This window comes from Scyliorhinus canicula, chromosome 7 (assembly GCF_902713615.1).
Source record: "Scyliorhinus canicula chromosome 7, sScyCan1.1, whole genome shotgun sequence".
Taxonomy (NCBI): Eukaryota; Metazoa; Chordata; class Chondrichthyes; order Carcharhiniformes; family Scyliorhinidae; genus Scyliorhinus; species Scyliorhinus canicula.
The window spans coordinates 91,925,123-91,938,347 of record NC_052152.1 but is presented as its reverse complement, the minus strand read 5'-3'; the positions used below and the strand labels follow the sequence as shown (position 1 = coordinate 91,938,347).

The 13,225-nt window shown below is 46.8% G+C and overlaps 1 protein-coding gene across 11 annotated transcripts in view; it reads right to left on the bottom strand.

Annotated features, from left to right (window-relative positions):
• Positions 1-13,225, bottom strand: part of frmpd4 (FERM and PDZ domain containing 4) — a 1,288,989-nt gene that overhangs the window by 89,371 nt on the left and 1,186,393 nt on the right. For 10 of the 11 annotated variants that reach the window (XM_038802435.1, XM_038802437.1, XM_038802436.1 and 7 more), the window contains one exon: positions 5,600-5,645. In XM_038802435.1, coding sequence (XP_038658363.1) covers positions 5,600-5,645 — 46 coding nt within the window. Of the gene's footprint in view, positions 1-4,238; positions 4,526-5,599; positions 5,646-13,225 lie in introns of those variants that run through there. The other variant, XM_038802444.1, reaches the window with a different exon arrangement.

Genomic DNA, 13,225 nt, shown 5'->3' with positions numbered 1-13,225 from the left:
TTTGTATTGGTGTCAATATGGAATGGTGACATTTCCTTGTGGTTTAATGGTTTATGTGATATGTGGAATGTTACATTGTTGGTTTTCAAATCTTTGTTCCTGTTGACCATTTGATAAACAAAATATTTCAAGTGACTTCTCGTGGCGACATATTCCAGATGATGATTATTTGAAGCCTGAACAGTTGCCTGAGTTCTCGGCTCGACAACACCATTGAGACAGCAGCCAACAATCAAACACTCAGGAGCTGATCTTCAGTACTGGGGATATCCTCGTGACCCGAGGTTAAGTGTGTGGATCAGGGGAGGGCACCTGAGCTCAGCTCCCTAATGTTCCCGACAGGGGTCTGGGGTCTCAGGGCTCCTGCTGTGGTCTGGGATGAGTGTGCAGAGCGAGGTTTTCCTGCACAAATGGCAAACTGGATGGCACTCTGAAAGAAGGCGGGATACGTAAGGGTGAGGGAGGCCTGGGGGATTTGAGGGCCCTGGGGTGGAAGCCCTCACTGATTGTCGGTCTCTCTCCTTCTCCAATTCCTTACTGATTTAACAATATCGCTGGTTATGCCGGTCCCACAGAGGCTGCCCTCGCAGAGTATGGAGAAGGTAGCAGCGTCGACACAGGCTGGAGGCGGCATCCTATGTGCAGAGGGTCACCACACACCCCGAAGACCCGGACTCCATTAGGCTGAGGAGGAACCCAGAGGAGGACACCAGCGATGGCCCATGGTGTACAGGGGTCGTTGGTTTTTTGAGGAGATGACATGTGTCACAGGAGACACCGTCTCAACAAAGAGAGTGTACGGCACCTGTGCCATGCCCTTGTGGACCAGACATTCTGCAAAGTAGGAGGACCCCCACTCCCGATGGCCATGAAGGTCGCCACAGCTCTGAACCTCGATGCAACCAAATTATTCTGGGGCTCGAGCAGGGACTTGTGTGGCATTTCCAAAGCTAAAACCCGCAAGTGCATCTGTGAGGTCATGGATGCCCTGTGTGCACGAGCAGCAGACTTTATGAGATGGACCAGGCCCAACAAGATGCCCGGGCTGCAGGATTCTCCGCCATCGCCGGGATGCCCAGGTCTAGAGGGTAATTCATGGCTTTGTGCGCATCAGGGCATCAGCAAGTGCCCTATATTCACAAGAAGGGGTTCCACTTCCTGAATGTTCAACTCCACCTCTCGATCATGCACTTGTGTGTGCATGATTCCCAGGGAGCGTGAATGGCAGCTACATCCTGGGGCACTCTGGGATCCCCAGCGTCTTCCAAGATGACCTTAGGATGACAGGTTGACTTTTGAGGGATAAGGGATACCCTTTGATGTCCTGACTGATGACGCCAGTGCAGAGGCCGGAGACCGAAGCTGAGACCCGACATGATGAGACCCATATTGCCACCCGTGCTATCATTGAATGGTGCATCGGACAGCTCAAATTGTAGTTCTGGTGCCTGGACCGCTCTGGTGGTGCATTGCAGTACACCCCCCAGAGGGTCTCCTGCTTTGTGGTGGTCTGCTGTGCCCTCCACAACCTGGCACAGCAGCGGGTCAACATGCTGGAGGAGGATTGACATACAGCCTCATCTGAGGAGAAGGAGGAGGCGAACCAGGAGTGGATGGAGGCCGAGCGAGGGGATGACTCGCAGGAGGAGCCACAGGATGGAGAACAGGTGGCAGCAAGGGTATGGCATATCCAGAGGACCAGGGAGGCCCTCATCCTCACCCGATTTTCATAGGATGATGCTTTGTCTGTCAGCTCACCACCTCCTTCCCCCATTCCCCTCCTTTCCACCTATTTGCCTCCTTCCTCTCTCCCTCCCACACCTCCTCCCTGCTCCTCTTTGCCAATTACCCAGATCCACCCTCTAAGGGTCTGTGTAACATCACCCCAGAGTGATAGGCCTGTGTGGCACTGTCAGTGAGTCAATATACAAGGCAGGAGAGTGATGATAACTAATAATAATAATTCGCTGCCAAAATCTGACTCCTGTCTTTCTGCTGACAGCGTGCTCGCACTTATCCTCTGATCAGGGTCTGCATTGGGGCATTTGATCTTGGACCACTGTGCCTGAGAGGTGGTCGGTGCGGAGGGAACAGGGGATGGGGATGTAGGCAGGCCCACTGTGAAGATTAAGATAACAGCACAGTAGCATGGTGGTTAGCATAAATGCTTCACAGCTCCAGGGTCCCAGGTTTGATTCCCGGCTTGGGTCACTGTCTGTGCGGAGTCTGCACATCCTCCCCGTGTGTGCGTGGGTTTCCTCCGGGTGCTCCGGTTTCCTCCCACAGTCCAAAGATGTGCGGGTTAGGTGGATTGGCCATGATAAATTGCCCGTAGTGTCCTAACAAGTAAGGTTAAGGGGGTTTTTGGGTTACGGGTATAAGGTGGATACGTGGGTTTGAGTAGGGTGATCATTGGTCGGCACAACATCGAGGGCCGAAGGGCCTGTTCTGTGCTGTTCTATGTTCTATAACAGAGAAATCACATTTATCAGGTGTAAGATATTTTAATTGCCAACATTTGCAATTTTGATTTCACCCTAGCTATAGATATTGGACCCCCCCCCCCCCCCCCCCCCCCCCCACCCCCCGCCAGTGATCTTCTCTTCTTGATCTTTCATGGTCTACTGCAACATTTAGGTGTGTCCCTAGGATGCACATCGGAGGTGGAGGCAGTCTGCTGCTTTCCACGTCCTGTGGCTTTTGATGCCCTTGGTGGACCTATTCTGGAGGGCCTGGTGCCGGGGGCCCTGGCCGCCCTACCAGTGTCACTGGCATCACCATGTCACCCTGTTCTGCCCAGTGCCCTCAAGATGCACTAGTGTCAGGAGGGAGGGGAGATTCCAATATACTGGAGTCTGGTATAGTCTCCTTGCTGGCAGTCCCTGGGTTGGCCTCCAGAAATTCCTCCTTCCTGAGGGTGGCGGTAGGGTCCTGGGGGTTTCCATAGCATGGAGGGAGAGCTGGAGTGAGGTCCAGAGGCCTCGGAGTCATTTGGCGCTGCCAGTCCTGGTGGCTCTCCATTGTCTGCACCATGGTGTTGATGCCCTCAGCTTTGGTCCTCATGGTCGTCATGAACAGAGCCATGCCTTGGGCACCACCACTGAAGACGCTGACATGTTCTCCAGATTTTCCAGTGCAGTCAGCACCTTAGCAGTGTTGACCTTGATGCTACACATTATGATCATCATCTCCAGCACTGTGATTATTGGAATATCACTGACATCTCCTCCTGAATCTAGAATATTGTAATGTCCTATCATCTGCATCAGCTCTGGGAGACTCTTGACCAGAGGCTTGGCATTTGACTGGGACTTAGCTGAGTCCTGGGATCCAGCAGACATCCGAATGCTGACTACCTTAGCTGTTACTGCCTCCATCTGATGTGCATCAGCAAATGTGTGGTGCTCACCAGATTGTGCCCCAGATGCCTGTCCACTAATATCGTCCACTGAGCTGTGTGTCTCTATGCTGGTGGAATGAAATGAAATAAAAATCGCTTATTGTCATAAATAGGCTTCAATGAAGTTACTGTGAAAAAGCCCCTAGTCGCCACATTGGGCGCCTGTTCGGGGAGGCTGGTACGGGAATTGAACCCGCGCTGCTGGCCTTGTTCTGTTTTACAAGCCAGCTGTTTAGCCCACTGTGCTAAACCAGACCCTAGGTGGGGATGATAGTGGTGACACCTCAATTATGGTCTCCTTAGAGCACTTCTCTGAGGTGGTCTCTTTGCGTCAGGTGGGGGGACAACTCCAGATGGTTCAGCCCCATCATATAGAGAACCTGCGAGACAATGGACATGTGGTCAGTGAGATAGAAGGAACATTTTGGCTGATATGAACAACTCACTTGAAACATGCCATCTGGGTCCTCAACTCTGCATGGCAACCAACCTCGCTGTTGGTGACTGCTCTCCCCTTGGTCAACCCTAAGATTTTCAGAGCCCATTAATCATGGGGGAGGGGGGGGGGGGGGGGGGTGAGGATTCTGTGGGGACAAAGAGATGGCATTGTGAGCCGCATGCTTGATAGGTCAGAGTGAGGTCCATAGCAGGTGACATGTGTGGGCATTGCATCTGGACATGAAACTGTTGTGCTCGTGGATGCCAGTGAGTTCTGAGAAGCAAGCAAGTAGATCGGATGTGGGGAGGGTGTGAGGTGTCAGCCAGTGATTTGTGGGAGGGTTTGGGAATTTGAGGGATGGCAGAAGGAACTGATGCCAGGAGAGAGCTGGTAACTCACCCTTGCAGCTTGGTGGAGGTCATTGGTCTTCTTCCGACATTGTACTGTGGCCCTCCTTGCCATGTTTTCCGAACTGACAGCCTTTGCTGCTGACTCCCAGGCGGCAGTGGTGTCCCTGATGCTGATCCTCTGACCCATCAGGGGATCAGAATGGCGCGTCTCTCATCGACGACGTCGAGAAGCCTGGCCAGGTCGGCATCTCTGAAACGAGGAGCAGGTCTACGCGCTGCCATGCTTGTACGTTGACTGGGAGGCAGTGAGTGGTGAGGGAGTGTTTAAAAGCTGCTCCCCCTTGTTAATGGCAAGACACTGAAGCATGAATCTGCGAATCAGACGGCGACACAACCAGTAATGACAAGGAGCTCGTAGGGGTTGCTTTCTGGCATTAAGTGCCGCGATTTCACCATTACGGCCATTGAGAAGCATCCAGCCAATTGCGCCCAAAATGACACTTCGAAATGTTCCCGTTAAATCATGCCCTTCATGTGTTGGTACTGAATATCGAGAATTCAGGTGCATGCTGCCCAATTATATTCCACCCATTATTGGGCCGTGCCATCAGATGTCAGCTATTGCTCAGTGTTTGGAACACTTGCTTCTAAGTCAGAAGATCATGCTTTCAATCCCCAGTACAAAGACTTGAGAACAAAACTGAGACGTTAACGCAATGCTGAGGGGGGTGCGGCATTGTCAAAACTATCATCTTTCAGGGGTAAAGTTAAACTGTGCCCTCGTCTGCCCTCTCAGGTGCATTTCAAAGGTCAGATGGCACTACTTTGAAGAAGTGCAAAGTGTTTTACTCAGTGTCCTGGCAAATATTTAGCCCTCAATTAACATTAGTAAAACAAATTATCTTGTCATTATCTCATTACGGTTTGTGGGTGTCATTAGTGGACAAATTGGTAGCCTTGTTTTTGACATTATAACGGTGACTTCAAAAGTCCTAATTTGGCTGTCAAGCTCTTGAGATTTTGCTTTCCATCCACTCACGGGATGTGAGTGTCCTTGGCAAGGCCATTATTTGTTGTCCGTCCCCAATTTTCATGAGAAGGTGGTGGCTACTTGATGACTGCAACTCATTTGTTGTAGGATTACCCAGAGTGCTGAGATCACGAAAGGAACTTTAAAAATGCAGAAACGTTTAAAAAAAATTGTCGACTGAAAATGATGGGAGGGAACATTTGCCCCACATTGCCACTCTGCTCCTGGAAGCATGAAAAGTAAAAGCCTACCCCAAAGTGGCAAGTTGTTTTTCTGAATATTTGGAAAGATAAATTCCTAACCCTGTATGGCTGAAAGCCTGAGTGAAATAGGAAACGGAAGTAACATATTAAACAGAGTCAAAGCAGATTTATACTTACAGGGTATGGCTGAACAACTGTCAAGATGATTGATTCCTTGCAGCTCCTGTTGAGGAAAGAAAATGCAATTATGGTATTGCTTTCAAACCTTTTTTACAGTATCCGTGAGGTTTCAACACTAAATTGTTGGCTAATTTACAGCTCAAAGTTTTTATCGCAGTGGTTCCAATTTGTGAGCATGACAGACAATTTCTCTTAACAATGAGAAAAAATTTCATTGAACACGGCCTTGCCCGGGCTTCATCGTTTTATTATGCTGCAATGTATTTCTTGGAGCTGAAGAGAAACCTGCTAACAGCTGGTTCATTCCTTAAGAGATTGTCCTGAATTTCTTTTCTTCTAATTTTTGTGACAATCTGTCCATCAACCACATATGGTCATCGGTCAGTGAAAATTTGTGGCTTTGAGAGAGAATAAAACAGCCACTGTCATCAGACTTTTGAATGGACCTACCTCTTATTAAGTAGATCTTTTCTCTACACACTAGCTCGGACTGTAACATTACATTCTGCAGTCTCGCCTTCCTTCCCTATCTACCGAATGGGTTGTCTGTATAGCATGCAAGAAACAATACTTTTCACTGTATACTAATACATGTGACAATAATAAATCAAATTTAATAAAATCAAAACCTGGGGTTAAGCAGGTCATGGGACACTAATGAAACCTTAAGTAGGTCATGGCACACTTGTGAGACTGGGGCGTTGATATTCCCAAAGGGACTGTGTGGAATACACACTCCCCCACTGAGGGGAGAATGTGTATCAAGCGTGCAGCTCACAATGCCATCTCTTTCTCCCCGAAGGAGAAGAAAGCCCATCCTGTATAAAACCGAGGCCATGAAATATGAGCTGGCCTCTGTCGTAGAGTAACTGCTCTGTACTCTTGTTGCATGAAACCTTTTTCCTGTGATTCAACCTGTTTGGATTTGTGTGGACTCCTTTCCGGACCTTACAATAGCAACTTAATTTTAAAAATAGAGGCAGAAACGAAAGAAACACCTTGTGGATAGGAAGGCACGGTTAATGTTTCAGGTTGACGACCATTCAATTTTATTTTCAATTTCTATTTGTCATCAGCCACCTCGAGACTTACTTTAACTGATACTGAACAAAATGAGGCCAAACAAGGAGATATTTGTAACTTACATGTCATATAATTTTAGACAGGATAAATCCTTCAATTGAAAAAAACTACAGTCAGCCAAATCTTTAAGGAGAGTACAAACCTCTGTGTCTATTACAAGTGTGTGCATAATATGACCAGGCAGCAGGAGGTGCCTGTCCTTGATGCATACTATTCGTTTGTATCAACACTTTGGTTCAAAAATTTTTTGTTCAATAACTGCATGCCAGCTAGGATTGGCTGTTTGAAATGTTGATGGATGCAGGTTAACAGACAAGGATGAGACATATGAAATGACTATTTGAGGGCTGAACTATTAAAGCATAGTATATGCAGGAAGTGGGAAAATTAAACATTAGCACCCACTTGCAAAGACACAGTAGTTAGTTTCAACCAAACAGCTATGAAATGAAAGGATTTCCCTCGCACATATAGGGCGGAATTCTCCCAAGTTCGCGTTGGTGTGATTGATGGCAAATGTGGGGGAGAATATGGTGGGTGGTTTCATGTGGCACGAATTTACAAATGAATTTTTCACTGGCGTCCACATAGAGGGTTGGAAAACTCACCAGAGACCAATGTGAACCTTGTTAATGAGATGCAAGTGAAGGCCCGACCCTCCCCCCCCCCCGCACCACCACAGAATGAGAACCTCCATGATGCCAGCGGGAAAACAGACCACTGTGAAACACATTTGGAACAAAATGCGTCCATATATTGGGATTCTCCTGAACAATCCATGGGGCTGCCTCCGGAGCTCAGGATGGAGGCCACACTCACCCTGGACTCTGAAACCAAACAGCAGACGGTTGAGGGGAGCATCTGCATGTGGACCATCAGATTTTGTGTCCTGGAGAGGGTCCATCTTCCCGACTCAGGATGTTCCTGGAGATCCATCTTCTTTCTCAATGGTGGATCAGTGATATTGGGCACCTTTTCAATATGGCACCCAGACAAGACAGCAGATTACATACTATCCAGGCTGTCCCATCACTGAATAGGATGTGGAACAGCTGGTTGGACAATTAATGAAGTTGGTGCTGGAATATTTGGTACGTTTGCTCGCCAGCCTCCGAAGTGGGAAACAGTCCATGTTCCCACCCCTGCCACGGCACTTAGTCTCAAAATGGGAGAATTCCGCCCATAGTTTCCCAGCCTCAATCCTGTCCAGAGATAAGAAGGGGAATAAGAGAGGAAGCTAATGGAATGATGCTGTGAGTTTCTGTTGGCGGTATGGCAAATGTCAACTGCTGATGAGGCTGCTGTCCATCTATCAGCCAACAGGGATTGAGCAGCCCAGAGGCTTCCTGCTGGCACTCAAGTAAGGCATGAAGGGTGGAGGGGGTTAGATCTTTGGGGGCAAAATGGGGGTGGGTGACGGCAGATAAACGGAGATAAAGGGACACAACTTGAAATAAAGAGGCACAGACTCACTCTGCTCAAGCCACCACATTTATAACCATCACCTCTTCCTGGACAAGTTTTATAGAGTGAGAATTGCAACTCCAGTGACTTGATGTGTGTTACTGCTGCTGTGAATTATTCAACCCATAAATAAAGCACATTATTACTTTTGGTGGTGCAGCCTTTGCAGATTTGAGGAGATGATGGGTTGGGAAGAAATTGCGGGTTGTGAGTGATCAGTTGGGGGAGTGTAGCTGATTGGTCTGAAGGGCCAAGAAAATGCGTTCCTACTTTCTGGAGCACAAACAGTGTTCAAAGGCACTTACTTGCTGGATCCAGCCAGTTTTACCTCCCATCAGCTGCTCAGCCCACTTCACAAGCTCCTGGAAAGGTTACTTTGAGCCATTAAATCCATTTGGCTGCGAGAAGTTGGGGCACATAACCATATTAATCCCTATAATAATAGTCAGTTTTTCTTTGTACAGGCTATTTTGATTGTTTGGTTTAAGTGGCATGTCTGTTGATGAGTTTACTTGGTGGGCGGTGCCCGGAGCTCGCAGAGGCACATGGGGAGAGTGGGGTCTGGAGAGGTTACTCCACATGCAGCTGCCAACGACTGCTGTTGGCGGCGGCCAGGTGGAGTGGTTATTGGAGAACAAAAAAAAAAGTGGAAGGTAAGGTGATCCCAAAGTAATCCTCACTGGAGAGATTGTTTCCGTGAGGGATGGGATAGATTTGATAGGAGGGATGGGGATGGCAAGAGCAAGATGAGGATGGCATGGGAGGGATTGAAAGAATGGGATTGCGGTAGCATGGAGGGAGGTGTTGGCATGGGATCGTGGGTGGATGAGATGATGGAATTAATTAAGTGTGGCAAAATGTGGAGACAATTATTCCATAGAACCTCTTGTTCAAAAGCTATTCTTTGTGCTTAGAATAAATTCACGACATTTCAGAAAACCTGTCAGATGATGTTCATAAAATTCATTTTTATGGGATGTGGGCATCACTGGTTAGGCCAGCATTTATTTTCCATCCCTAGTTGCCCTTCAGAAGATGGTGGTGAGCTACCTTCTTGAATCGCTGCAATTCCTGAGGTGTAGGAACACCCACAGTGCTGTTAGGGAGGGAGTTCCCAGCGACAGTGAAGGAACAACAATATATTTCCAAGTTAGGATGGTGAGTGATTTGGAGCAAACTCTCCAGAAGGTGGGGTTCCCATGGATCTGCTGCTTTTGTCCTTCTATATGGTAGTGCTCGTGGGTTTGAAATGTGCTGCCAAAGGAATCTTGGTGATTTCCTGCAGTGCATCTTGTAGATGGTACACATGGCTGCCACTATTCGTCGGTGGTGGAGGGATTGAATGTTTGCGGAAGGGGAGCAATCAAGCGGGCTGCGTTGTCCTGGATGGTGTTGAGCTTCTTGAGTGTTGTTGGAGCTGCACTCATCCAGCAAACTGGAGGGTACACCATTATACCCCTGACTTGCCCTTGTAGATGGTTGACAGCCTTTGGGGAGGGTCAGGAGGTGAGTTACTCGCTGTAGGATTTCGAGCCTTTTGCTTGCTTTGGTAGCCACAGTATTAATATGGCTAGTCCCGTTCAGTTTCTGATCAATGGTAACCCACAGGATGTTGATTTGTGGGGAATTCAGCGATGGTAATGTCAATAGGTGATGGTTAGATCCTCTCTTGTAGGAGATGCTGATTGTTTGGCACAAATCTAACTTGCCACTTGTCAGCCCAAGCCTAGATATTGTCCAGGTCTTCTTGCATTTGGACATGGATTCCTTCAATACCTGAGGAGTCGAGGATGGTGCTGACTTTGTACAGACACCTGCAAACATCCCCACTTCTGACCTTATGATGGAAGGGAGGTCATTAATGAAGCAGCTGAAGATGGTTGGCCTAGGACACTAATCTGAGGAACTCCTGCAGTGATGCCCTGGAGATTGACCTCCAACCACCACAACCATCTTCCTTTGTGCCAGGTATAACTCCAACCAGCAGAGAGTTTTCCCCCTGATGCCTATTGACTCTAATTTTTCCAGGACCCTTGAGTGACCCTCGTGGAACCCAGTGTAAATAAGCTGAGTAAGTGCCACTTGATAGCACTGTTGATGACTCCTTCCATAATTTTGCTGATTAAAAGGATGACAGCAGAATTGAATATATAGACAAAGAAAATTATAACAATGTTTATCTCCCAGAAAGTCTGCACAGTCCAACTCTAATGAGAATGTCACTGCACAAACCTTGACTCAAGAAGGAGCAGTTAGAACGTGGTTATGAAACCTGAATCCTAAAAAGGACGGGTGTGGTACAAAAATGGCAATTTGGAAGTTTATTTTTAATGATAGATGCTGGAATTAATTGGTAGATTTCAAGGAAATCGAATGTTTACTCCTCGATATTAAGCCGATCGCTTGTAAAGCTGCCTTCTCAATTCAGGAGAAAACTGTTCCCAACAAGTGAAGAGGGCACCGCATACCTCTACCTCACTGTGTTAACTCAACATTATTACAATGACATAACTCTTCTCAAATCTGTTTGCTGCCAGGTTGATGATGTGTAACTACAAATTTGAAATTTTTAATATTAAATTTAATATTAAGAACCTCAATCTCACTGAAGAGGCTTCAGGTCAATCCACCTCCAACAACCTGCTCTGAAAACTCTGCTATGCAAACTTGGCTCTGCGGAAAATTCCACCACAGCGGCTGAGACAATACATAGCATTCTACATAAAAGAAACACACAGCATTCTTAAAAAAGACAATTCACCCTATCTCCCAATGTTAACACATCCTTAAAAAAATTCAAGGATATGGATCTGCATCTTTTCAAAAAGTTAGATGCTTCCCACTTGCTAATATATCTGTGCTTTGTTGAAATCCATCCATTAGTTTTTCAGATATCTTACAGACAAACAGGCTAGCAGCAGTGAAAGCCTTCAATGGTGGAGGTAATTAGATTTTCATATTCTAGGACTATAAACAAGCCTTGACACCATTCAATTGAGTAAATTTGTCGTTATACTCTTCTGTTTTTACATATGGGCTGCTTCATGTAACTTTTCCCAGAGTGAGGCATTTTGATTCTGTTAAAGTCTTTGGCAAAAGACATAGAAATTCCGCACTTCAAAAAGCACTGTTGAAGTAGATGTAATATTTTGACTGAAAATTTTGTTTCTTGGCTCTTGACTAGTATTTAAGTAAATGACCTGCCTCTTGAGAGAGCTGCATGTTAGACCTGCCTCCATTAAAGTCGTAATTTGCTGTCTTTGAGGCAGAATGGGAATGGTACAGCTCTTTGAAATTTTAATGCCTCCTCTCTGCCCCCGAACTTGTCCTTGGGCATTAAAATTGTTCCATGGTGTTTCCACTTGTGGGGGAAGACTAAAACTAGGGGCGATAAATGTAAGATGATCGCTAATAAATCTAGCTGAGACTTCTGGAGAAAACTCTTTACTCAGGGAGTGGATGGTTTGTGGAACTCGCTATGACAGTTGAGGCAACCAGCATTGTGGTATTTAAGAGAAAGTTTGATGAGCACATGAGAGTCAAATGCATGCTAATAGAGTTGCGAAGAGGCTCGTGTATACCATGAACACATGCATTGGACCAGTTAGGCCAAATGGATTGTTTTGTGCTGTGCATTGCATGCAATTCAATGTAACATCTTTAGCTTAGCAGGGGAAAGGCCCAGGTTTAGATTCATATGAAATTTAGTTTGTTCACAGGAACCACACTTTTACTGTGAAGACTACGTAACAATTTTAAATGGAAGCCCAGATCCCACCCCTCTGCCACTTACCAATGACCCAGTCAGTTTAAGAAATTTCATTCAGATTTTTGTCATGATACAAATTTAGATTGATATGTGGATTGTAGGATGTGCATACAACTCTTCACAGTTCAAGAGCGAAAATCTATGTTAAATAATTCTGAATTTATTTTGTTGGCAATCAGTAATACATTTGTCTGCAGATCATTCAGTACTAAAATAATAAGCAAATCGATCTACTCTTCCCTCAACCAGTATGGGAAGACAGCTAAAATAAGGCCACAAAATTGTATTGTCATACTCGTGCCAATATTAGGTATTAAATATTAATTTACTGATAGTGTAAAGACCAATTTCTATATCATTCTGTTCTATAATTCATGAATCATGTCAAATATTTATGTACAATCGCTTCAGTAATTTCGCAAAACTTCCACACTTCTCGATTACACTCCGCATTGTTCATGGAAAGACTAATTATTTACTTCCTTATAGTTTTACATTTTATTTTATATTTGCAATGAGGCACAACCTAAGTACCACAGGTGCAAGTCATAATCAAGTTTTAAGCTTTATTTCTTAAAAAGGTGTCACTTTTAACATCAATGTTACAGAAAAGCACTGCCGTTCATGATGGTTATGTTCCCGTGAATTCCCACAAAAGACGAAATAGCGAACGGCGAACATACTTTATAACAGAGGTGAATTAGATAGGTTCCAGCCACTCCAAAATGCGGATGTTAATGGGGGCTGGATTCTCTGTAGCTCTACGCTGAAATTGCATTTGGCGTGGGATCCCCATTTATGCAGAAATCGTAGCCGGCGCCGCTCCTGCAATTCTCCGGGCCCTGGAGAATCACTCGCGCGCGATTAACGCAACGCGTCTAGGGGGCCATTGACAGAGGCCCCCCTCCCCCCCCCCCCACCCCGCGATTCTCCAGACAAAACTGGCCGAGTTCCCAATGGCGTGGCTCTAACCACATATTGGCCGTACTCAGTCCGCGGCCGCCCTGGTGGTGGGGGGATCGAGCACCGGGGGGCTTACGGGCGGCCAGGGCAGCGATTGGGCGGCTCGGGTTCGCGGGCACACGCCATCTCGAGGGGCCTACATTATCGATGTCGGTCCGTGGTCCGAGTCTGCCATCGCGCATGGCACTGCCGCTGCAGGACGTCGCCGTGCGCATGCGTGGACTCGCGACCGGAAGTGCGGGGCCCCGAATCCGCAGCTGAAGCTGCGAGAAGCATTCCGGGGCCCTGCCAGCCCCTGCAAGGTAGGAGACTAGCTGTAGATTTTTCTGAGGAAAGTCAAGAGT